The sequence below is a fragment of the Tyto alba genome, unplaced genomic scaffold (genome assembly GCF_018691265.1).
Source record: "Tyto alba isolate M040663 unplaced genomic scaffold, T.alba_DEE_v4.0 Super-Scaffold_42, whole genome shotgun sequence".
NCBI classification, from domain to species: domain Eukaryota; kingdom Metazoa; phylum Chordata; class Aves; order Strigiformes; family Tytonidae; genus Tyto; species Tyto alba.
In genome coordinates, this window is record NW_024881318.1 from 31,373,736 (window position 1) to 31,400,258 (window position 26,523).

Here is a 26,523-nt window from a genome sequence, read left to right on the forward strand (position 1 = left end):
GGACGTGGTGACGGGCAGTCCGACTTGTGAGGAGGAGTTGCTGCAGCTGCATGAACACCAAGGTCAGTGGAGGAACAGAGGAAGAAAGGAGGGGGGAGGTGTGCCAGAGCAGAGACCCCCCTGTATCCTGTGGGGAGACGGCAGGGCGGCCGCCCCTGCCACCCATGGAGATCTACAGTGGAGCAGAGACTGATTTATGGCCTGTGGCTTCTGCTTGCCTGATCAAGGTTCTGTGCCCAAAGAAGGCGGGGGTCTCATGGGAAAAGGCAGCCCCACTGCTGTAATTCAGTGCTGGGAGGATTGCAGCATGTGGGGGTGTCCCACGCTGGAGCAGCTCGGGAAGGGCTGCAGCCGTGGGAGAGAATCCAGTCAGAGAAAGTTGGTGACCCATGACGGAGCAGTGTGGGGAATGCTGCGGCCCATGGGAGGAACTCATGTCGGAGAAAGTTTGTGGAGGACTGTCTCCTGTGAGAGGGGGACCACGATGGAGCAGGAGGAACAAGTTCCAGACACTCCCCTCACCAAAGATAAGGGAAGTGGCAGTGCTGACTGCACCCCCCATTCCCTGCCCCTGCACCACTGGGGGAGGAGGTAGAGATATCGGGAGCAGAGCTGAGCCCGGGAAGAAGGGAGGGGTGGGGGGAAGGTGTTCTCAAGATGTGGCAATGCTTCTCACTGTCCTACTTTGTTATGTGTTGTTAGTGTCTGTAATAAATGTATGTTCTTTTTTTCTTCCCCTAACGAGTCTGCCTTTTGCTCGTGATCATAAAGGGGATTTTTTCCCCATCCCAGTCCTATCTCGAACCCCAAGCCTGGCTCTGTGTCCCTTCTCATTGCCAGAGGGGAAGGGAGAGAGAGCTGCTGCATTGTGGTTGGCTGCCAACAAGGCCTAAACCACGACATTTAGACATGAATATTGTCAGTAAGAACTAAGAATTTGTTTGATGTCAAGGTCAGTGGTTCTCAAGACATGAAATACTAGGCTGCCAAGAGAAATACCCACCTTTAACTTCAAGCACTATTGAAGGGTCATGGAATAAGGAGGCTCTAGGAAGAGCTTCCCCCCAGAAACTCATTTTGTGTGAAGTCTCCTAAGAGATATTGGCTGATTAAGTCGCACAATTAAAAGCAGCACACAGATTTCCTAAAAGACCAAAGAAAGTTCAGGTCTATTAGAAGAAATGACATAAATATAACAAAGTAAGCAGCAAGGAAACTGAAAGTTTAGAAGTTTGCATAAACATGATCCTCATTATTACCAACTATCCTAAGTCTTCAAAACCCAGTAAATCCTAGTAGCCAGGAACGTATATTGATCACATACTAATTTAAGGGCAGACCAGATACTGCTCCACAATTTTAAGTCAAAAATTGTTAAGATTTTAGATAGAACTTGAAAAATTGTTCAAGTTATTTCTACCACTGATACCCATCTTTCACTGCCAAACTTGAGCAAATTCCTTTAGCAGGAAATTCATATTGTATCTGAAATAAGTTCGAGGCCTGGCAGAAAATGCAAGTCACAGAAAACAGATTAAGGACAAAGTTCTACCCTACTATCATCCTACATGTGTTGAGCAGCCTTTGGCACACCTGTCTTTCCAAAGTATACCATCCTGCTCCAGCACTGCTTGAAGTTAAAACAATCAATCACCCCACCATTCAAATACATACTGATAACAATGTAGACACAAATTGCACCTACTGTACACTGAAAATGATAGATTTAGACAAAACTAAGTTCTTTAACTGAGGATTTTCTCACTGATGTGCAGTTTATTTACTCATTACATTAATTTTAATTAATTTCCCTTTAGAAGGATTATCTATTTTCTAGACAATTATAATTCATTAATGTATATACACTACTTTAAAAATTAAACTAACAAATTTTTCAATATACATAAGCATGCACATGTTTTCTTGAGTGATTTTGCTGTTTCCTATGACTTCATGGAAGTCTGAAACAGAGATGAAGCAGGAAAAGAAAATACAATATAGTCAAGCTTTGTCAAATGCATATGTGGTTTTATTCCTGTGTCCAAGTATGTAACATGGGATATTAACCTTAAATAAGGACAGTGACACATCAAAACTGGACAAGGCTCAATTATTTTCTGGTAAATGAAAACTGAAAATTGTTTACTGTTTCTCTGAATCAAATGACTTAGTATTGAATGCATAAAACATTCTTTGGAAGTTATGTAAGTTTGGAATAGAACTTTGTAATTCAATTATTTGAAAAACATTGCATGGAAAATCTTGAACATGTCCTTCTTTCTCTGTCATCAGTAATTCAGCCTATTCAGAAACACAGTTTGGAAGACAGAACTTCAGCATAGAGGGGCTTATTTTAAAAGTCATTATTATAAAAAGTTACCAGAATGCATTATGTATTTCAAGTCCACATTATTTTTGTGGCAATTCGTTGTGATGGTTGTCAGTCAGTTATTCATATTTGTTTTGATGGTCTCTCCAAGACCATTAGTTTTGTTCTCTTCTAGATAAGTAGCTCTTTTCTTAGTAAAAGTAGCAAACAGTGTATCCATCATTCCTAAAACTTCTAGTAGTTCTTCTTGATAGTCAATCTCTTTTCCTATGGCTTCCTGAAGTCTCAAGAATTGTCTATCAACAATCGCCGACTGCCCAACCACAGGCTGATAAATGTCTGTAAAGAAAAAAGTCATTTAAGGATCTATGTATCTATAAAAACATGCAAATAACATTACCTGGTTAGAGATGCATTTAAAAGGAGTCTGGCATAAATCCAACACTGTGGACAAATAAGACAGCTTTAACAGTGTTCTGATATTAGTGGTTATTATTGGTATGTACTCACAGTAACAGTAAGTCAAACTAACAGAAATAGAAGTTTTTACAACCCCAAATACTATTTTTACCTCACTGGAGAAGTGAAAGTCACTTGTACTATGTAAGTATACAAATACGAACTATCAAAGATATTTAGAGACTATGAGGAACTAACTTCCTGCAGCAAGTGCAAATTAAATACTGACTGTGGCCAAAGTTATCTGGCAATATCTCTTTTTGGATCGTTCCCTTGACACTAAGTTCATAATTACAAACATGCAAAGTTTGGTTTCTTAAAAATGTAGCACTTTTTACCTTATTTCCAAGTTATCTACATGGCTTTGATAACCTTTATTGTACTGTACTTACCAGTGATGATATCTGCAACAGTCACCAGCACAGAAGTAAATCTAGGCTCAATCACACGCCTGAAAAATTAAAAGACATCCCAATTTTACTGGTTTGGCAACTGTAGTCCTTCTCCCACCAACAAGCAGCTTTCTCATGCAGGTGTACAGGCAATTTTTTCTTCATGAAGAGACGTCACAGAACAGCAGTCACAGATGCAAGTCAAAAAAAAGCTACATATGCGGTATTTACCCTCCTCCTTTCAGTAAGGCAGTGGGGGTTGCAGGACTGCCAAAAGCCTCAGGTACATGAAGACACGAGTTTCATTGAGGAAACAGAAAATAATAGACTAAGGGTAGAATGTCTGGCAAAGAAGTAAAATATACTCTCTCACCCTATAAACAAAATTGTATTGTGCTAACAGGTAAACCATTTCAGTACTATCCCAGATCTTGATATCAGAAAGCAGAAGGCATGTGAGATTTCAACAGTACCAATGTTCCACCCATGATCTGTTCAGACTCTGTGTCAAAAGCTATTAAAAAATAAGGGTCTCAGAAGAGTAACTCAGGCTAAAATAATACCTTGCCACAAAGGTAAGAAGGAGATTAACTTGCTTCTCGTCTCGGCCTGCAAGCGCACTCCTCAGTGTTCCTCTGCGATGGAGTTCCTGCATGACTGCTACCGTAACTTCAGGAGTATAAAGCCTGATGGGTGGCTGAACATATATAAGAGCAGTTTATACCAAAGCAATATCTTTACACTCAAATCAGGGCTGGTATCAGCAAAACCAACCCAGAACCCACACAAGTTTGATTCCTTTCTAGTTATACACTAAAATGAAATTATTTCCACATACAGAAAAAAATCCATATCAGATGACAGCATACCACTCTGATGAGACAAAAAAAAAATGTCTTACCTCAAGTACCGCATCAAGGGCCTTGGAAGACTGAAAGCTCTTCAGCAGCTTGTCATATTTCCTCAAAACACGTTTTGCAGGTTTACTGACACAGAAATCTTCCTAGAATTAAAAGACAAGCTCAGAATAAGACAGACACACATAATGGATTAGATGTATTATCATGAACAAGATTACATGTCTTTCTATCTTCCATCTTTTCCCTTTCTTCAACATAGCACAGTCAAAAAAAAAATTTTTTTCAGGAGTGCTTCAGTATACATTTTCTCACTGTCCTATACCTGCTTTGGCACGTAAGTTCTTCCTTTCACATGGGTTCTATATGCTGGTTGTCTCTTCTGAGAATTCTCTTTTTTTTCTTCAGGTTTTCTGTGTTTAACATTTAGTACCCCATTGGTCATGCCTACAACTACGGTTTCATCTTCAGGCTGCAAAGAAGAAATCACAGTTAGGAACCTAGTGTTTTATTTGATGATGCATGCTCTACCATACAGATTTTCAAATTTTTATGCTTCACGATTAGGCTCTAATCACAATATCACAGAGTAACTGGTTGGAAGGCACCTCTATGAGGTCATGGGGGTCTAATACTTTGCTCAAAACAGGGACAGCTTCAAGGCTGTCATCATTACGTAACATTATCCATCTAATAAGATTTTAACAAACACCTAGAGGGACTACACCTTGACAAATGAAGCAAGTTCAAACATGCATTAGCATCCTTCTGCAAGCATAATCTATGACAGAATTTGTTTTTTTCAGTGGTGTACAACTGCCTTTGTACTATCTATGAGAACACTATCACGGAGCAGCAGAATTTCAAGAAACAAGTGAAAGTTGTTTAAAATACTGGTCACTAATATAAATTTCACTTACATAACAAAGGTTGCATGTATTTGATGCTGACATTTCTAATTTCAAATGATCCACTGGAGAAAAACAACTGACTACACATATAAGAGTTGAGTTCTGACCTGTTACTATTGTCAGATAATTCTATGAAAACATTAAACATTAGCTGAATGCTCAACTGCTGGTAATAAAAAAAAAAAAGGAAAAAAGAGAAGTGTTAGGAATTACTACAGAAGAAAAAAAACTAGAAAGTCATTATGCCATTGCATAAATTTACTGGTTAGCCGCATCTTAAATCCTATGCAAGTTAGTCTCAAAAAAAAGTAGAATATTCATAAAAAACAAACAACTCTGAAGAGAATCAAAGACTGGCTTGATTTGAAACTCTTCAGTAAGGGAAAAAAAAGGCAACTGAGGATGAATAAGATAAAAGCCTACAAAATTATGACAGATATGGAGATCAGCTGGTCAATGTCTAATTTAGGGGCATCAAATGAAACTAATAAAGTTCACATGGAACAAAAGGAGGCAATTCTTCACACAACAAGTAGCAGAAATGTCCTTGTCAAGGAATCTAGTGGAGGTTAGAAGTCTGTCCAAGCTCAAGGAGAGACTGAGCAGGTTTTTGTATGAGAAAATCTTTGAATTACAGAGAAATTACACTCTGATGAGCTAATTTCTCACCTGAAAATGAGCTTGGTGTTTGGGAAAATATCAGGAAACCTATCATACACACTTGCCCTGGTTTTAATTTTCCATTCTACTTATGGCTATAGTTGGAAGCAGTGTCCTGAATTAGTCCAGTCTTCGTTTTGACCCAGTAAAGGCAGTCGTATGTTCTATAACCATTTAAAATTCAAGGGGTTTAGTTAACAGGAAATGAAAGATAATGTTTCAGAAGATATATACATGGCTCTAGAGATGCCAAACTACAGCAGTTGCAAAATGTGCAATACCTGTAGAGGCTTAAAGGGTATGGGTTTTTTTTTGTTTCTGTACTCTTCACCTCAACCAAAATAACTGAAAACTCATATAGCTCTAGGTCCCTAGACAACAAGGTATGAAATGAAGAGTGGAAGACACCCCTTCCACACACACCTTCCCTGGGTTCCACAAGAACAGGACAATAGTAAAGTAGCAAAAGTAGTAAAGATTCCTCAGAGTCCCTTTTACATGTCCTTCAGGTGACTACATGACGACAGCACTGTTTTAAAAAGTGGTGCTAGCCTCCAAATTTCTGGCCAGGAGTCACTTATCCATTAGAGCTCAAATGTTTCTGAGAAATAAGTGTTCTATTTTCTGTTTCCAAGACAGCATGATGCATGCCTTGACAAACAAGTTTGGTTAATGCTCATATTTCATGCCTTCTCCTCTTTTACTCCTCAGACCAACCTGACAATCAACCACTTTCAAGACAAGTTTACCCTATTTTAAATTTCTCAACAAATGAACTACTTTTTTTCTTTTATCACTACCACACAAGAAGACTCACAGGGTTCCTGAAAGGCAAAAGATGAGTACAACCTTCTTAAAATCAAGGACCTCCCTTCTAAACTGAATACTTTCCCTATGATATATACACTGTCCTTGATAGACACACGATTTTGTACAGATCTAATCAGGTAGTATCTGGCATCTGAATGTATTAAGTTTAAAACCTCTTAATGCATTTTTAACTCAGGAGCAATATATTCAGTCATCCTACTTTGAATGTACAGTATTCTTCCAAAACACCCAATAGCAATGAAAGCAAAAATTAATTACTTCAGTGACTCAAAAGGTATCATTAATCACCTTGCCAAGAAGATTTCTAATGTACTTACCGACAATGCAAGACTAAGGATGGATGTTGCATAGTTAAAGCTGTGGACTACTTTGTAGGAAGTAGTACTGTAAATCTTCACATGCCTATACAGAAAAGTAATGATTAAAGCCTCGTTACTAATGCCTTATTGTAGACAGTTTACAGGAATTTCTATAGGTCATTCAAGGAAACTGGATATTTATACAAAGCATTCTTCAGAATACCGATGAGCTTCTTAGTTATTACCTCTTCTGCAACAGAAACATTCTGTTAGAAGATACACAAAGGTCAAGAAAGGATTACCCTTATCCAATAAAAAGATGAAAACGGGGCAAGGACAGAAGAAGAAACTGAAGGTAGGTGTAGTGACTATCTGACTTCAGCAATGCTTATTAGGAAACACTGTGGCAGTATCTCTTCAAATTTTTCTTAAATTTTAAATGCAAGATCTATTGACAATTTCTGGAAGTAAAACCATAGATATTCTTGTATCCGGTGGCTCTTTAACAATTTGGATGAAGGTAGGAAATATTTAACAAATGGGAAAATAAAACATATCTTACAACAAGTATGAACTTTAGTGTTGTGAGCACTGAAAATAGCTGCACAGCTAGTGTGATCCTTCAGCTTATGCTTCATAATCATAAAGCCTGAGGAAACCTAGGGATTACAGGAGGAAGGGAGGGAGAAAACAGACCACTGTAATTTCAGACCACTTCGTATTTCCGTTGTCTCAGAGACAACAGATTGAATACTGGTACTCAACAACTTGACCCAAACAAACAAAAAATCAAGGACAACATTTCACCTGTGCACCTTGGGTACAAAAAGCAACAGCACAGAGACACAAAAACCAGGCTCTTTGAAAGTGAATACTAATATGCTTTCAGTTATTTAAACAGTATTAAAGTGAAATTAAGAATAGTTACTTTACAGAGACTGCAAAGGTCAGTTTAGAGATTCAGAAAAATGAACACTTATTCAGAAGTTCCCCATACGCATTCCCAAACAGCACATGCAATCCTTACTGACATTTAGGCTAGTAAAAGGTTAATGTATATCACAGTATGTACCTTGGCCCAAGACATGTTTTCAAGTAAGTTATATCTCTAACAGCTAAATGTGTTTAAGCCCCAAAAACATGCACAGATTCACAATGATGTATAACAACTTACAAAGGAAAAGAGTCCTAAAGATTTGAAATCACAATAAATCCACAAAATACACTAACCTGTCCAGGGATCCTGACAATAACCTTTGTCCAGAGCTGTTCAGGCATAAACAAGTTACAGTTTTGTGGTGATTTTTAAGTGAAACTAGTAATTGTCCACCTTTTAGTACATCCCAAACTTTGACATAGCGACCTCCTGTGAGAAGGAAGCACACAAAACAGTTTGACATATGTACACATTTATGCTTCTCTGGGGAAGTTTTCACAGGGTGATACTGTGCCTCCTTCGTAACACAGTTTTCTGTACCTACTCACCATCCCCATCCATTATGACTATCTCCTGGGACAAGACAGATTACAAGCCTTACCTTTTTTAGGCCATTCTGCAGGCACAGGTGAATGATTCAAACTACTCCTTACCAAAAAAAATATAGATACCACTAAGTTACAGGATTTCTGATTCAATGGCATCATTAAGAGAAAGATACAGTCCCATCTTTTCAAAACTTCTTAAATTTTAGCACTGGGCTAATTAAAGTCTGTATCTTGTCATTAAAAATGCCTTTTTTTTTTTTTTTGAACCATATACAATAAAATCAAATCAGAGGCAAAAAGACCCCTACTTTCACCCTCCAGATCAACACTAATTCCTAAAGATCTTTGAGAAATCCAGCTTTTACATCACTCACCGCTTCATTATCAAATGAAAACATCACACAAGGAACTAGCAGCTGAAGTATTTCTCAAATTAAGGCCACAGAAAATAAATTTGATTTTATTGAAGTACCTGCAGATACTAGAAGCCCACCAGAAGGGAACAGAAGCACACTCTCCACAGGCTGGCCATGTTCTATTGTCATGACACTACTTTTTGTTCGTGCATCAAATAGTTTCACCGTGTGATCATAGGAACCTGCAAACGTAACCATAAATAGCTTCAGTTTCATAATTTCAGTTACTTCAGAAACTAAAACAGCCACATCCTATAATCTAAAGGAGCGCCTGACAAATAGAAAGAGTTTTAAACCATAAACATAGAACACCTTGTGGTTTACCTTGGTTAATTTACAGTCTTCTGCCAACATAAGTCTTCTAATTCTAGCCCTAGCAACATGTCAGGCCTTAAAAATCATTTAAGTCTTAATTTTATTTCCTTTCCATTAAGCAAATGTATTTATAACAATAAGTATCAGGCAACCTAATGAAACCTAGTCCCTTGTGCCTCTTGAAGTACAGAATACTAGTTTTTTCATAACAATTTACCACAAATTAATAGAAAGCTACTGTTAGGCAAACAAAGAGCAACTGGTTTCATGTAACTCCTCACACAACCTTTCATTTTGGAGCCTGCCAGTTTTGGGCTGTGCAAACTACAATGGAACTAGCGTTCTCTGGAAACCTAATAGAACACTTCAGTCAATCCCAACTACACTCACAGGATTTTCCCAAAACTTCTGAAGGTCAGTCAGAACACTCCCATTAAGCCTAATGGGCTAAAGCAAAAGGATGTTAAAAATTAGTTCGCTCAGAGTTTCCCTACAAACATCAGTGTCAAGCTTAAAAAGCAAGTAAAAAGGAAACAACAATGTAGGCACTGAGTTGGAAGACAGATCCTCCATGTTTAAAATATAATAAACAAGATCCTACTGTATCAAAACCTGTCTTTCTGAACTTTTTGTCAATTCAATCCAAAAGAAAAATACATAAAAATTAAAATCAAACCTGTTATAAAGACATCTGCATTCACTTTACTTGCACAGCCACATCTCACATAGTCAGTATGTTCACTGTATGAAACGATTTCTGTAGCGCTTGGAATATCCCACAAATTTGATGAATAATCATCGCCACCAGAAAATATTCGGTATTTATCAGACAGGAAGCCCACTACATGAACAGGTCTAGAAACCAAAATCCACAATATCCAAAGTTAAAACATACATGTTTCCAGAAGAATAAGTCTGTATGAAGAGCTTATTAAAGTATTCTCTCTAACTTAAAAGTGCAAAGTGTTTACTGTTGGAAGTTACAAAGCCTCACTTTAGAGGTTAAAAGCACTTTATTTTTTACATTTCCAGCCAGAAAAGGGTCATGCTGACAGATGCTTACCTAAGCATTGATACGGTCTGCCTTAGAGGTTTTACAAAGCTACTGGATGTTTATTGAAAGGCTGGAGGTTTTGCATTTGTTACTCAGAGGTCTGTGTACTAGCATTGTCCTTTAGAACAAATCTATAGTAGTGAATTTTAAGTATGACTGGCTTGGACACCTTTTTGTCCTTTAAAATCACTATTTAAATTGGTATTGTCATTGTGACATCCCAACAGAATGACAGGAAACACAGATATCCTAAATCTTATTACAGTTACCCTAACAGTTAGGACGCAAGATAATATCCAACCTACAAACACAGACCTTAAACAGAAACACTCTCAAGGTCTGTCTGTGTGCTTTCCAGTGAAAGGGGGTTTGCTGTTGTTGTTCTAGACAGATAAAACACGTCTTGGTCTTCCATAGAACAGCAATCTGTTTAATCTTAGCATTATACCTGTCTTCTCACTGACACGTCAGAACTCCTTTTCTAATTTCTTCCCAACTGCATCATCATGCACTTTTTCTGGTTTTGTTTTTGTTTGGGTTTTTTGTTGTTGTTGTTGTTTTTGGGTTTTTTTTTTTAAGGGATCCCTGCTCCTCCTGACACATTTCTTCACTGTTTTTGTTTAGAACTTTTTTAGAACTCTTCCTGCCAGCATCAAATAAAACATGCTTATCAGTGCCATGCAGTCACAAGACTATGTCTATACAACATACTAACAAACATCTACCTGAGATTGAAAATGTATTTATTCTTTCATGTACTCGATTCATATTTAAATATTATTTTTTTTAAATCACTCGAATTTTGAATTCGGTTTAAAAACCTGCTTGTCAGTATGATCTATGTAAGACAGCTGTAAGCAACATAGATCGCTATTATTCAGCTCTTCAGCAACATGCAAAGCAGACATGTAAATACACCAGACAAGCTTATATGCACACAAAGGAAAAACCAACACTGTCTTACTTAGAGTGACCATCAAATTGTCTCAGCGGTGCTCTTCCACTGATGTCAAAGAGGCGAATGCTACCCTCCTCGCTGCCAGCAACAAGCAGATTGCCATCATCTCTGTATGTGGCACAATAAGCTGCATCTCTGAAGCGAGAAAACGTTTTGATCGGCTCCTGAGAGTAACGACCATAAATGTGGATCTAGCAAAACAAGACAACGTTAAGTTTGCTCATATGATACCAACAGATGGACAAGAAAACCAAAACCTCAAAAAAGCCACTTACCCTTGAGGAGGCTGTGACAGCATAGTTATACGGAGAAACTGGGGAAAAGTCAATTTTATTTATTGCACCAAATTCCTTTATCTGAACAGGTGTCTGAAACAATTGCAATAAAGACAGTTAAATACACACAGGCACACCATCAAGACAAAAACAGCAAAACAAAATGCATTCTTCTTACAGAGAGCTCAAAACTCTATTGAGAACCAAAGCATTTTTTAAACACCATCCTACTGCTTCTCTTTTGCCAGGCTACTTCTGCTCTTACAGCTTTTTTTCTCCAATCCACGCATTAAAACAGGCCCGTTAATTACGTGGTTTGAGTTTAAAAAAAAAAAAAAAAAAAAAAAAAAAAAAAAAAAAGGCCACCTTATGCGCTCAGGCCTGTTTCGAAACACGGGGGCACAGGCCAGCCGTGCTCCCTCGGCAGCCGTCCCGCCGGTTTCCGGGCGGCACCGAGGCCCTGCCGCTCCCCCGCGGCCGCGCCACAGCCACCGAGCCGCGGGGCCGGCCGCCCCACGCCGCGCGGCGCTGCCCCCCTTCCTACCTTGTAGCCGCGCCAGTACACCGTGTCCTGCGTGATCCTCTCCCCCAGCTTGGGGCACGCCTGAACCACCACGGGCTTGTAGGCGGCCATGGCTGAGCGGGAGCGGGGCCGGCCGGGCGAGGCAGAGCAGGGCGCGGCGGCGGCCCCCGGAGGGCCGGGCGGGCCGGGGCAGCCGCAGGAGAAGCGCGGGGAAGGAGGCGCCGAGCGCACCCGCGCCGCGGCCGCTACAGCGAGCCCCGCGCCGGCCTCGCGGAGAGACAACACCCTCGTGGAGGAAGCGCGTCACCGGCGGGTGGGGGGGAAGGTGTGACGCGACGCTCCCTTAAAGCCAATCGCCGCCGTGGCGGGGAGGAAGGGCGTCACTTCCCGTCCCGGCGGGCGCGGCGCTGAGCCGAGCTGAGCTGGGGCGAGGCGGTGAGGCGCGGCGGCCTTGAGGGGGGTTCCCGAGGGGCCGCCGCCGCGCTCCGCAGAGGCTTCCCGTCCCGCGGAGGGCTCCGGGGGTGCCCGGCGCTGCCGCGGAGCCCGGCCTGACGTCAGGCGAGCCCCGGGTGTCGTGGGACGTTTTACTATCATCGGCCTAAAAGGGGTTTGTCGCTTTCCTGCACCTCCGGTAGAAGCCGTTTGTTTTACTCGGGTTATGAGAAGATTTAAGAGTCATAAAGCGACGCAGTCACTTTAACTTTTCCTTAAAGTCCTTATAGTTTCCTCCCGGCTTGGTATAAATTTGGTTGGTTGGGTTTTTTGTTTTGCTGCAACCAGACTAATATTCTATAACATCACTTGGATGGAACTCCTCCTGGCTTCCTTGTGGAATTTGGCTTACGTAGCCACGTGATAAAATGAAAACAGGGGATTTTGGTCAACAGCTTGTGACAGCAGTAGGATTGATACTTCACCAATTTTGATTTGACTGCCAAAACCAAATGCCATATGATTAAACAAAGCTCAGCTGGGTGGATTTTTGTGCATTACTTCACCAGAATGTTGTTAACCAACGTTACATGTGTTTAGTTGCAGGTTGCTTGGACATCCAGGTCTCTTTAGCTACAGCTGGGCTGGCTGGAACTGCTCTTGGCTAGAAACTATGAAGAAACATTGTGCATAAAACTTCTACATGACTGAGGACATGGCATCTTCAGCAAACCTAGATGTCGGGGCCCAGCTAATTGTGGAAGAATGTACCGGCAGCTACAGCCTTCCGCCCATGCCGGACATTAAAGTGGAGCACCAGCTTGACTCCAGCACAGAGGATAGTCCAGCTCAGAGTGTCGCCATGGGAATGAAATTCATTTTGCCCAACAGATTTGACATGAACGTCTGCTCACGATTTGTGAAGTCTTTGAATGAGGAGGACAGTAAAAATATTCAAGACCAAGTTAACTCTGACCTTGAAGTGGCATCTGTCTTATTTAAAGGTTGAACCTTATGGTACAAATGTGTGGACTGTGTCATACTGTTAAGCTGTTGTTTTGGGTTTTTTTTAAAAAAAAAAAAGCCTCTGATTTATGATGTGTGTTAATCAGTAATAGTTTTCTAAGATTTGTTCCTCTAGCATTTTTATTATGTATTTAGTGGATTATTAGTGTAAAATGAATTTCCCCCAAGATTATATTTTAAATCCACACTTTTAATATTCTTTTTAGTAGAGAAAGTAATGGTACGAAGAGTCTCTAATAAGAGCTGATGCTGATTATGAAAACAAGCTGCTTCTGTGTAGTATGTCCTGCAACATGCTATGCATTGCTGAACGTATGTATCTTTACAGAACACTACTGAAAGCACTATATGATCATTTCACCTTCACTAGCTTTCTGCAGCACATTTTAGCATTTCACTAGTGCGATGACAAAATAACATGGGTCATTCAATTCACTTTGTTTTGTCAATACAGCTGTACAAAGCCTGTAGTTATTGTAGCAACTGGCTTGCTAGTTTAGCTTCACGCTGCCTGAAAGCAGGTGTTGCTCCAGTTGTGGATCCCTGCAGCTAATCTCCAGCCATCACTGCCTGAGCGTATTGATGGAGAACAGAATTAGGGCTTCCCTCTCTTTCTCCTTAACGATGGTGGTTTCTAGCACTCACTATCATATTTCAGACTGTTAGTGATGTATCTTTTCATGAGGTTGAATTCGACCCATTTCCTGTAACACAGAGCTATGGTGGATTTTTTTATGTTTTTTTCTGATTTGTATTGCCTGGCTGCAGTTCAGCCATTGCAATTTTCAAACTCTCTTAATTTGCAGGCCCTAAATGCTTACTAGTGGAGCTGCAGACCTGAACGGCAAATTTAGACCCAGCAGCAATAGGGTTGTTTTTCTTAGGTAACATTTGTGAACCCCTTAGAAGTAGTCCTGTGAATCCAGATACTGCAGGTCAAAAATCCCTGGTGGGTCTCTTAATTTGATCAAGTTAGCTGTAGCTATTTGATTGGCAAACAAAACGTAATTTCATTTTCACCCTGTTACCCTCTACTTTTAATCCTCTCCCCAGATTTGCACTTGGCTTTATGATCATGAAGTTCTCTATGGTGTGAATTCAGCGTGCATGTTAACTAGCTTCCAGTCATTAATTACTCATGCACACTGGTGTCAAATCAATGTAGCCAATAATGGCGTTTAATCCTTCAATATGTCTTTCCAGTATTTAATCAGTTAGCTTCTTAAAAGTTACTTGGTTTCTCAGATACTTCTCAAAATCAAAAGCTACTTTTGAGAATTAGAAGCTAAGATAACACATATATTGTGTAATAAAATGCCATTAGATTCTAATAGAAAGCTAGGAAAGTTAATACAAATGAATGCAGCAGCACTGCAAGACTTCCTGAATTAAAAGTGGTGACCTGCTGTTGCAGTTTATGTACATTAGTGCGGAATCTTTCTCTTCCTGCTGGATAAGTATTCATAATGCAGTTACAGTTTTATCCAACAGGAGTGGAAAAAGTCAAGGTGAAGGAAATTATTGAAGGTTATCTTCACCCATGCAGTGGACTGGATAGGGAGTAGGCAAAGGGATGAACTGAGCAGTTACCTGACTGCATGGCTGACCAGAGCTGCATCATGTTACTGTGCTGCAGAGTGTTAGTAAGGGTATGGCAGGCTGAGTAAAGCCATCCTAGTAATGAATCCATGCCAGGCATGTTGAAAATCGAGACAAAGGCTTACTTCATTTAGGCACCCAACTTGCCTCTGAGTGACATTATGCCATACTGAATGTGTGGGGTAGCAGCATTGCTTATGCTGGAAATGAATACAGCCCTTCATTCTACTCCCACAATACACAGTGGAAAAAGCACATGTCACAAAGCTTACTTAACATGGGTTTTAAAGATCTTGTGATACTGGTGCTTTGTGGTTTGACTTGGAATCTGTGGCTTGCTTTTAATGCTCTTACTAGTACTAAAATCCTGTCTGATTTCTCTGTTCATTGTAGCTGAATGCAACATCCACACTTCTCCTTCCCCTGGTATCCAAGTAAGACATGTTTATACTCCATCAACTACTAAGCATTTCTCACCAATAAAACAATCAACTACCCTAACTAACAAACACAGGGGAAACGAAGTCTCTACAACACCTCTGCTTGTAAACTGTAAGTATCCTTCTGCCTTACTGTTAATAATTTTTTTGTGAACTGTATGTAAGATGCTTGACAGATTTTTCTGATTTTCCTTGGTGTCATAATGAACTTTAGTATAGGAAGAAAACATTGAGATAGTCTTGTCTAATTTCACGTGATATAAACCATAAAATAGTAATCCACCTGCTGTATTGAATACATGACTGAAATGTGTTTTGCAGAAAGGATCCAATTCTTGACTTGAAAAATAACAGGTAAACATTTTTCTGATCCTTTCTAAGCTTTAAGTTAATGTGCTTCATATACTTGTTTTCAAAACTTGGGCATCTTGTAAAATTTATTAAAATTAGGTGATTGGCAAGTGCTACAAACTGTTGAAAATGTCATGATTGTCATGGATCTTGAAAGTCAAGAAGGCAGTATTCTGTGGTTTCGTTATTCTTAGTTGTCAAGCATTTTCCTTATAAATTAATTCTCTATAATTTATTTAATCTGTAGTTTAATTCCTCTATGAATCCAATGTTCTTAAAAAAAAAAGCCTATTTTCATTGGAAAAATTAATCTGGGGCTGCAACTTAGGCGTCTGAACAAAATACACAGTCTTTCTGAAAAAAAAAAAATCAAACTTTCATGCAGTGACTAGGAAGAGGACACTGAACATTTATATATTATGTAATCAATAGCTTATTTGTTATGTTATAATATAATGTGGATAATTTATTACATATTCCCTCCTGAGGACCTTTCAGACTGCTTCAAATTGTAATTATCAAAGCCACACACCTGTGCAGAGTTTATTGTGGGATCAGAGGTTTATTTCTTCATAATCTCTTAAGAATTATTCTGCTTTTAGTGCTTGGGACTTTTAATTAAAAATTAAAAAAAAAAAAAAAAAAGAAAAAAGAAGAAAATTAACATCAAAAAAAAAACACCAAAACCACAATCTGTTTTTTTTTCTTCTGTAGATGTCATGTTGTGTATAGTTGTGTAATGTCTGATCTATTCCACATTGTAGTGAGTGAGTCATACTACAGGCTTTATTGAGCAGCATGACAGGTCTCCCAATGGCATGTGATCTCTTAGATGTCATTTTTAAACTACACAGTCTTAATTTTTATCAAAAGATACTTATTTTAATTTGATAAATATTCTTAACGTCGTCATGGGTTGCTGACCCAGCAGCAAAGAAGAAAGCATGTTGCCTTGAGAAGAGTCGGTGTAGGAAGTATCTTTGCTTTCAAGTATGACTTATACATTGGTTAAAAAATTACCTAAACCTATGAAACTCTTTGGAAACTTTTCAGTTTTTAAGATAGTGATTCCAGTTCAGAGTATAAGGTGAAACCTATCTGCACTCTTAAATCCAAGTTCTGTACTGCTCAGGCCAATGGGCATGTTGTGCCCCGCTCTAAATAGAGCAGAATTAAAATTGATATCTGTAACACTTGCTTTTGCTTCCCTTTTTTGCAGCTTTATCAGTTCATCAGCTGGCTGCTCAGGGAGAAATGTTGTATCTGGCCACACGTATTGAACAAGGTGAGACAGAGGGAGGTTAAATGTCTTCCTTTTTTCTTTGAGGCATTTACACCCTGTTGTGCTTGACTTTTTCCCCAAAGCTGTATTTTTTAAAATCCTCACTTCTGGTATAAATTGAAGGAAATTTGAGGTATCAGTTCTTTGTGGATGTGGATTATTGTTTCACATCAATTTTTTATTCACTTACTGATATGATTTGGGTTTTTAATTAAACATTAGTGTTAATAGGAGTTGTAGGTAAATCCCTTCTTCCCTCTTCTCCCAGCTATATAGGTAATCCATGCAAATGAGAAGAGAGAATCTGTTATATCAGAAGAGTTAATTATTTTTTTATTGTTATCTTTGTAATGTTAAAACACATTTCTATTAATGTTGGCTTTCCAGTTCTATTTAACTAATCAACATATAAAGCTATATGTTGGTAATTTAAGCCATGGCTCAAACCTGCAATATAATAGTCCTACTCATTCTGAGTTGTGTGACATTTGTATGTCCGTAATACATATAAAAATTTCAACTCTACATAACGAATTGAGTACCTTTAATAGTATATTCTTATCGTACTATTAGTAATCACCTATGTTTTCAGTGCATTTTTGTTGGTATGTTTGCTGGAAAGTAGGTAATGAGTTGCCAGGTCTATAAATTTTGTAACGAGCCATGTGTATAGAAAGCAGATCAATTCTGGAGTGTCAGTAGGAGTTAAAAACACATACTGTGGTGCTGTGATAAGCATGGGATTTTTTAGGTACTTACGATATTAAAAAAAAAAAAATCCAATGTAACTATTTCAGTTAGCGAGTTGTTAAAAAAAGTTCCTTTTCCTTCTTTAAGCTGCACTAGAAATAGACCTTAATTGTTTCCACAAAACACCCTATTCATTACAGGAACCTGGGGGGAATGGACTTATACTATCTATATTGCTCTACAGGCCAATTCTTTACAACATTGTGTGGCTCACACTATTCAAAACAAACCAAAACACATTCTGCAGCATAATACAGAATGTATCTCTCTATTTTTCAAGCAGCCTTTCTCTTCTTTCCAAAGATAAACCCAGATTACAGACAACTTGTAACATTTATGAGTAAAAACAGAGCTTGATTTATAGAGCTTAAAGAAAAATAAACCCAAATCTTACATTTTACTGGGTTTTGCTGTTGTTTTTCTTTCTTGGACAAAGATATTTGCACCATCATTGGGATAGAATTTTGTTTTTAAAGTCAAGATGGGAATGACTTTTAGGATGCACTGGTACCTCAGTCCATTCACCAGGGATACATCAACGCATTTCACCAGCTCATAGAACGTGTTAGTGAAAGGGATTACTAAATTTCATATTTTTCTTTAAACAGAAAATGTAATCAATCATAAGGATGAAGAAGGATTCACCCCTCTGATGTGGGCTGCAGCTCATGGGCAAATAGCAGTAGTGGAATTTCTTCTCCAGAATGTAAGGAAAAAAACACACTTCACTTTAAATTTACTTTTTAGTTCAGTTTGCCTTCCTAAGTTTGTCAATGCTGCTACACACTTAAAAGTTTTAAAGTTAGGTTTTGTGTAAAACCTCACAATAAAAGAAAGGCATTTTTAATTTGAGTTTCTTATTATTTCAGGGTGCAGATCCTCAGATTTTGGGGAAAGGGAGAGAAAGTGCCCTCTCACTGGCTTGCAGTAAAGGATACACAGATATCGTCAAAATGCTGCTCGACTGTGGAGTTGATGTCAATGAATATGACTGGGTAGGACTCTACTTTGAACTTATGTCAGAAGGTGCTTTGGTCAGAAATTTGAAACAGGGTGCAGCACTGGCTTGTGACTGAAAATTGTTCTGCGTCTTCTGAAATAGCTGAGAGTTTCAAAACTTCCATGGGGCTAAGAAAAGTTGGCCCTACTAGTTTTGACTTCTTGGTAATAGGAGAATGAGACTAACTCTGAGTCCTTGTAGAGGGGTGAGATTACAGTCTAAACAATAGACAAAAAAGATGGAAGTTGTGAAGAACGAAAACAAAACCTAATTTTTAAAAAACCTGTGAACCTTCTTGATAATACGTAGAAGTATATTGGTGTGTTAAGGAATTAAAATTGCACACTGCTCAGTCATTAAGTGCCTAAAGCTTTCCTCTGCTTTTGCAGAATGGAGGCACACCTCTACTGTATGCAGTACATGGGAACCATGTGAAATGTGTAAAAATTCTCCTTGGTAAGCAGACTATGCAAACTGAATTATCACTACTAATGTACTATCAGTTCTCATTGTCAGAAATGGAGTTTCTTTTCCTGTTTTATATAGAAAGTGGTGCTGATCCAACTATTGAAACAGATGCTGGCTATAATTCCATGGATTTGGCTGTAGCCCTTGGCTATCGGAGTGGTGAGTATTGCAAATATAAATATTTTTATTTTTACTGCTCCTTGTTTATGTAACTACTGTAATGGCCTAGCAGAGGTTTTGCAGCTGTAAGATCCCTATCCTTCAAGTCTTAATACACCTAAATGTATCAGCCCAAAATGGGTGGCAGTTTCCATCCCAGTCTCAGAAAGCCGAGTACCTTGTTAGAGGATGTCACTGGCCTGGATCTGCATCTGTGGGCACACATAATGGTGTGTAGGGCGGGTGCAGCCATGATCCAGACAAGGGAACTGAGCTGCTCCCCCACCCTGTACAAAAGAATGTCGGTTGCACTGGACAGTAAGAGACCTGCAGCCCTCCCAAACCACTCACCCTGGTGCTCTGTTGATGGGCACAATGCGATGTAGTTTGCAAAACCTTCTTCCCCTGTCAGAGTAGCTCTAGCTCTAGTTTGTCTGGGAGGCAGACAGTAGTAGTGCCAGGATCAGTGAATCAGTCTACCTTACTTGATTCTGGAAAACAGAGGCAAAGAAGGGACTCTTGTTTTTACATCATGCTGCCTTCATTTTTGAAAGCTGTGAAATGTCTGCCATTACAGAAATTAACTGAATCAAGAAATAAGCTCAGAACTGCACACGTAGCTTCTCCAAGTAGAGCCTTGTGCTTATGCGGGGAGCCAGTAACTTCACAGATGTCTAGATGTAGGACTCCTTCAAGATTTTGATCTCAAAATGTTCCACAGAAGTAGGTTCTAATAAGTGGTTTTGCCTACTTTCCAGTTACAGGCTTAAAAATTTGCTTTCATATGCTATCTGCCTATTCAAACCAGAGAACAGATCATCACCTCCAAAAACCATTATCTGCATTACTGGGTGTATTGGTTTTGCATTCTGAGGCTTTTATTTACTGAAGGGATGCAGACTCTCTTCCCAAAGTGAATTTATTCCTGTCTGATTTTTATTAAATGATTGTACAAGACAAGCTGGCATCTACCACGAAAAAATAGTACAACCCTAAAAATGTGAAAAAACATTGAACATTGATTAACCTGAATTTTTTTCTCTGCTTCAGTTCAACAGGTTATTGAGTCTCATTTGTTAAGGCTACTTCAAAATATCAAGGAGTAATGATTCGCTCTTCTGTGGGTGTCAGTTCTTGGCTTGGAGAGTTGAATGGCTTTATGGCCCTGTAATCAGTGACAAGGGTTGGTTGTTTTGTAACTTTACCTCAGTTGAACTATTCCCTGGTTTTAGTTAAGCTTTTTTAATATTCTTCCTCATCTTTCATTGTTGCTCATAGAAATATGCAATGTCATCATTTTCTTAAATGTATTTTTTATAATTTTAGAAGTAGTAGTCAGTTGTCATGCATGAAAAACTTTGTAAATAAAACCAGTTTTAACCATCGAAATGTTTACACTGAGTGCAGTGGGTGGCACTGTGCCAAGTGTCCTACTTCATCACATCATCGATACATATTCAAAGACAGACATTTGTTTAGATACTGTGGTATATCACCCTAGTAGATAGATGTCTTTACTGTTATAATACCAAAATGTGCACCGTGTGTGATTGGTTTTAAGATCCCCAGTTAATATTAATGTGTCAACTTTTGGCTTTGTCCAATTTTTAAGAAGTTGGTAATAAACTGAAGAACTTTGATGATATCAGTGATTATTATAGTGATAACTCCTACCTGATTTCTTTCTGCCTGCCTCTGCTTTCCTGGTGTAGTCCTGAAACAACTAGGCCAGAGTGTCCTAGGTAGAAATGTCTCTGGTATAAGGAAACCTAAGTGCAAGTGAAGAATTCCTAGCTCCTAAATATCATTCCTGCAGTGGCTGAAAGCAGACATCAGCTACATGGGAAGAGAAGCCAGAGCCTACTGCATCCCAGCCCTCTTCAGTCAAAGTATGGTCCTTTGCATCACAGAATCACAGAGTATCTTGAGTTGGAAGGCACCCATAAAGATCACAGAGTCCAACTCCCTGATCCTTACTGGACTACCTAAAATTGAACCAGCTGACTAAGAGTGTCATCCAGATGCTCCTTGAACTCTGCCAGGCTTGGTGCCAAGGCCTCTTCCTTGGGGAGCCTGTTCCAGTGACCGACCACCCTCTCCGTGAAGAACCTTTTCCTAATGTTCAATCTGAACTTCCCCTGACGCAGCTTCATTCCCTTTCCTGGTCACCAGAGAGAGGAGATCAGCACTTCCCCTTCTGCTGCTCCCCTTAAGGAAGCTGTAGGCCACAATGAGATTGCCCCTTGGCCGTCTCTTCTCCAAGCTCAACAAAGCAAGCAACCTCAGCTGCTCCTCCTGTCTTGTGCTTGAGACCTTTCAACCACCTTCCTCATGCTCCTCTGGACACCCCCCAAGCAGTTCAGTGTCCTTAGATTGAGGCACCCCAAGCTGCACACAGGACTTGAGGTGGGGCCTCACCAGTGCGGTGCAGGCTGGGACGATCCCTCCTCTCGAGCGGCTGCCTGTGCTGTGCTCGATGCACCCCAGGACACGGTTGGACCTTTTGGCTGCCAGGGCACACTGCTGACTCACATTCACCTTGCCATCAACCCAGACCCCCAGATCTCTTTATGCAGGGCTGCTCTCCAGTCTCATGTCCCTCAGTTCAGGGGAATGTGCTGGTGTAACTGTTTATAGTTATAACAGCAATTACGATTTTGGAATTAGTTGAAAAATCAAGGCAATGTTAACTGATTTTCTGGGACCCCTGCCCTTCCTCAAAACTACACCGAGTGGTGAGACATGATAGCTTTGCACAAATAATAGCTAAGCTTTTGAAAGAGACTTCTCATAAGCCTTTCCCCTGACGGTACCTATGGATCCCCCATGTGTTGCTCACGTGTTTCCATAGGCATTTCTCCGTCGTCTCCACTAGAGGTCTGGCATCTAGTCACATACATGCACCCTTCATCAGTGACTGTCTTCCCCAGTCCCTGGGTACTGAGCCCAATCCAATTTACTCTCCACCTAGAGTTCACAAGACATGAGTGAACCCAGGTAAATTATTACATTCCTGGTATAGTGTCTCCACCGTGTTTAATTTTTCTATTTGACAATCATTCCACACACAAAGGAAATCAATACTGTTTAAAGCACGTGCACTGTGATTCTGACCAAAGGTACTAGAAGTCTGGGTTATAATCCAGCTGAGTTCTTTGAGTCAGAGCCAGAGAAATAATTAATTCAAAATGCTAACTTTGTTATTTCAAAGTGACTCAATATACAATAGGTGAAATGTAGAACTGAAACATCTGTGGTATACAGGTCTAAATCAGGTCAGAATTAACCTCTAAAAGGTTGGTTGTGTGAGAGCCAGTCCAGAGATCCATTTCTTTCATGAAGCTGAAATGTGAAATAGAGTGAACCTTAAGGGAGGTGAAGCAAGAAAATGTAACTGATATTGCAGGTGTTGGTGAAATCCTTGCTGCATTTAAGTGAGTATTATCTGTCTTCCAGGCTTTGACATGTATTTTTATGTAGGGTTTGCACTAGTTTTACTATATTATGCATGATTAAAGCAGATGAAAGAAACAGTAAATCTGACATGCCTTGGAAGCAAGAGAAGGAAACTGTTTCATAATCAAAATCTAGAAAAATATGTCTTATTGTAGGTAATTTTAAAGTAATGTGAAGTGGCAGTTACTGTAAGGTTGCATATTAGAAATATTGAGATTTAATGGCCTTTGTAAAAATCAAATGTTAAATTTCCATGTTTGTTGAAAAGCAATGCAAATAAAATGCAAACTCTGTTTTCTTGAAATATCATAACCTGAGCTATTTCTGATTAATTTTTAAAACATCTTATGTATAGACATGCTATATAAGTATGCATAAGGAATAGAATTTCCTTTTTCTGTATTGTCACAGGAAAGTACTTGTTCTAATTTATGAACCCTCAATATCTGCTTTGTATTTTGTCTTGAACTTCGGTCAGCGTTGAGTTAATATATAGGAAATAAACTATTGCCTGAAAACATATACTAGAAAACACATTTTTTTATTATATAGGAAGATACTGAAATAGAAGAATGTAAATTAAGACAGCAAAATGTAAAATTTCGTCCATCTTTTTGCTGTAGAATTTAAAGGAATTGTCAGATATTCATTACCACACACCCCACAAAAATGAGTACAAAGGTGAAAATGGTCATCTTTCAGAAGCCGTTTCCTGTATTAAGAGCCCTTTCTGTAGCATAACATTATGCTGATAAGGCAATGAGCATGGAATTGAAGTTTTCTGTGGCTCTTGTGAGGGCCCTTGTGGTGGCTCAACTTCCCCCCTCCTGGGCCACATACCAACCCAGGATGGATTGCGAAAGGCAGCGGACCAGAGCGTTAAGGCACCCCCTTAACATAACTGGCTCCTGCTACCCCTACCGCTTGAGAACAATAATGACAATCAATAACCTCCTGACAGTCTAATACATCTGCACCTGGGACGCGGCCCGAAGGGGTGTCACCAGAACTTCAAAATCTAGCAAGTTCTGGGCCTGCACAACTGGTAGAAAGTACCAGGGTATTTCCTCATCCAAGTTGAGCTGAAATGGAAAATTACCTGATAAAAGTCAATTATCTCAGGCCCTATAAATAGCAATACTAAGCAAGACCCTTTGAGCTCTCCTGGATCGCAGCAATCTCCTGGATCTTCCCTGAGCTGTGACATCTCTTCTTGAAGCTTGAAGATCATCTCCCCACAAAGCTGATAGAAAGCCTGGGTGAAGCTAGACTTCTTCTCGGCTCTCAATTATCACCCATTGAAAAATACCAATGCATTGTGAGTATTTGCTCCAAACTCCAGAAGGAGGAAATTTTAACTACAGGATAGCCTCTTTCATCCACCTCTTTACCTATCTACATGTTTAACTATGCACATTTACCTTCACGAGTGTGAGTATCTAAATATTTCACTGGATTCAACCAACTATTTCTGTCTGTGCATATGCTTTGCACTTATACATATGTATATACATATATTTTGATATAGGGTACCTTACAGTAAGTTAGTGTGAATCTTGACATTCTCAAATCTGTAATTAAGTCACTGTTTTAATTATAACATATTCTACAAAATCACCTTGTTAATCTTTAAACTGGTCGGTCATTAAGTGCTGCTAAAATTCAACCTTTTGATCCACCTCACACGATTAAAACTTGAATTGCTGCTAAAACAAAACCATGTCAAATATTTTCATCTGCAACAAGTCCTGCAGGGAACAGCCAGCACTATTTCATAAGCTATGATTCAGACACCCTGAGGAAAACTTAGTCAGAGTTAGCAAACAGGGAGGAGAAAAAAACCTGTGCAAAGAAAAAGCTTTACTCACTGGAAAAAAATCACTGTCAAGAAAGCACAGACAACTGCTGATTATACAATATTAACAGCATGCTTCACTCCACATACTTTGTGTTTGAGGCACAACAATGAATTTTTGTTTCTCTTGGTGTAAATACTTCTCAGTATTGTTTTCTTTGTTTATAGGGGTAAAAAGTGTAACCCCCCCTGATTCAATATTTATGTGTTTTGAAATGTTAGCCTGCTGATTTTGTTACAGTGAACAATTTCTGTAGCTTCTGATGGCAGGGAAAAGACACTAGGAGTTACCTTTGAACCACACCCATACGTCTGAAAGCAGCAGTGTTTCCTTGCCACAGCATGCCACAAGACCAGAGGAGTTTGAAAATTCTGTGGTCAAAATATTACCTCCAAGTTGATTCTCTCTAAATCTTTTACCAAAAGCTCTTGCCAATGTAATTTCTGTCAGGAATGTTAATAAAATATTTGACTTTTGAACTTGAATGACAGCATACTGTATTTCAGAGTGTTAACAAACACATTGCTTTTCCTGATTAAATTATTTTTGCCAAATTCAGTGTGCACCATGTAATCACAGGTGTCATGAACTCTGCCTCACAAAGCAGATTGCTGAGCAGTTTCACGTAGTAGTAACAGCCAAATGCTTCGGAGCTGCAGGAAGTCTTTGTCTCATTCATTCACATTTGATTTTGCATGCTATTCTGGTCTATTTAACAGAGGGAGTACACAACAAATGAACTCTGGTCTGCAATGCAGTGGGTACAAGATTTGTCAGGGTTAATATTAATTTACAGCTACTACTGGCTGCAACTGCTTAGAAACCTTACAGTGCAAGACAGACAGGCTTTATCTGTCTGGCAGGGAGGCGTAAGAAAGGTAACGAAGCAAGCAGCTCTGTTCATAGAGGGCAATAATATAGGTGTGAAAAATTCTACCAAGGAGAAAAAAATTTACACATCTACTTTGTAATGCTCAAAAAAATTCTGCTTTCTCACAGTTAGGTAGGTAATGGCTGAACCAACAAACCAGTGAAGAATAACCATAAATAGACTGTTAATATTTGGTTAGAAGAAGCTGAGATGCTGCCTGTAAAGTGATTCTTAAAAGGAACTGTGACCAGTGTGCCCTGCTCCTGAACCCTGGTTAGCATAACTAACACCAGCATAACTAATGCCATTTTAAAGGGCAATCAGCCATTCCCTGTGACCAACCAGGTCACACACTCGTTCCCTTTTCCCCGCCTCCCCCGTTATCAGGCCCTGGAGGTCCTGTGCACCAACTGGACAAACCAGATTTCTCCTCCCCCTCCCTACTGGCCTCAAAGCTCCTGGGCACCAGGCCCATTACTAAGCCCTTCCTTGCCTGCCTTGAAGGCCCCAGGCACCGGCCAACCCCGCGGTGTTGGTGGCCCCGCCACAGATCAGGGAAGCCTAACAGCACCCAGAGCACTGTCTGTAAAACCAAGCAGGTACAAGTCCTAAGGGGGAACTTGGACCAGAACTGCTGCTGGACTGTGAGACCTGGGACCCACCGGTGGCCGGGGATGCCTCCACTGCCGTCTGCTTCCTCCAAGGACCGAGGGAGTGACTTGTATTCTTCTATATGGTTTTCAAGTCTACATTATTGAGTGATTGTTATACTGATACAGCAAACCATGTATTAAGATCCAACCTGAACTGCAGAGAGTCCAAGCCATTAGAAATTACAAATTAAATTGCATTACTGTAATGGTTTAACCTCAGCCAGCAACTAAGGACCACACAGCCACTTGCTCACTCCTCCCCCCTGACTGATGCCCAGACAGTCCCCAACCAGTGATTTCCGCCCCCACTTGCTCCCCCCAGCCCATGCACTCCATGGTATGGAAAATCCCTTGGGCTAGTTCGGGCCACCTGTCCTGGCCACGCTCCCGCCCAGCCTCTTGTGCACCCCCTCGCT

General features: G+C 39.8%; 2 protein-coding genes across 2 annotated transcripts; one reads left to right on the plus strand and one right to left on the minus strand.

Annotated features, from left to right (window-relative positions):
- Positions 1 to 2,007: 2,007 nt before the first annotated feature.
- On the minus strand, positions 2,008 to 12,072 carry UTP15 (UTP15 small subunit processome component). The gene is made up of 12 exons (XM_032986201.2): positions 11,786 to 12,072; positions 11,242 to 11,334; positions 10,973 to 11,157; positions 9,631 to 9,809; positions 8,696 to 8,821; positions 7,969 to 8,104; positions 6,757 to 6,841; positions 4,363 to 4,509; positions 4,082 to 4,183; positions 3,744 to 3,877; positions 3,181 to 3,239; positions 2,008 to 2,668 (listed from the first exon to the last, which is right to left on the minus strand). Exons 1-12 carry the CDS (start codon positions 11,873 to 11,875, stop codon positions 2,445 to 2,447), a joined length of 1,560 nt encoding a protein of 519 aa, XP_032842092.2. The 5' UTR covers positions 11,876 to 12,072; the 3' UTR covers positions 2,008 to 2,444.
- A 77-nt stretch (positions 12,073 to 12,149) lies between these two features.
- ANKRA2 (ankyrin repeat family A member 2) lies at positions 12,150 to 23,249 on the plus strand. The gene is made up of 9 exons (XM_032986215.2): positions 12,150 to 12,371; positions 12,797 to 13,200; positions 15,215 to 15,373; positions 16,832 to 16,897; positions 18,253 to 18,350; positions 18,514 to 18,639; positions 19,034 to 19,100; positions 19,191 to 19,271; positions 20,322 to 23,249. The coding sequence occupies exons 2-9, from the start codon at positions 12,900 to 12,902 to the stop codon at positions 20,375 to 20,377; spliced, it is 954 nt and encodes a 317-aa protein (XP_032842106.1). The 5' UTR covers positions 12,150 to 12,371; positions 12,797 to 12,899; the 3' UTR covers positions 20,378 to 23,249.
- Positions 23,250 to 26,523: the final 3,274 nt, after the last annotated feature.

What these genes read in the sequence shown, in the direction of transcription:
- UTP15 (XM_032986201.2), bottom strand. Translation starts at nt 11,875, where the DNA reads ATGGCCGCCTACAAGCCCGTGGTGGTTCAGGCGTGCCCCAAGCTGGGG. An exon ending in TGTACTGGCGCGGCTACAAG is followed by an intron (nt 11,335 to 11,785) that starts GTAGGAAGGGGG and finishes CAATTGTTTCAG; the next exon opens with ACACCTGTTCAGATAAAGGA. An exon ending in TGGGCTTCTAGTATCTGCAG is followed by an intron (nt 8,105 to 8,695) that starts GTACTTCAATAA and finishes TCCTTCTCACAG; the next exon opens with GAGGTCGCTATGTCAAAGTT.
- ANKRA2 (XM_032986215.2), top strand. Translation starts at nt 12,900, where the DNA reads ATGACTGAGGACATGGCATCTTCAGCAAACCTAGATGTCGGGGCCCAG. An exon ending in GGCCACACGTATTGAACAAG is followed by an intron (nt 16,898 to 18,252) that starts GTGAGACAGAGG and finishes TTCTTTAAACAG; the next exon opens with AAAATGTAATCAATCATAAG. An exon ending in ATGTGTAAAAATTCTCCTTG is followed by an intron (nt 19,101 to 19,190) that starts GTAAGCAGACTA and finishes TGTTTTATATAG; the next exon opens with AAAGTGGTGCTGATCCAACT.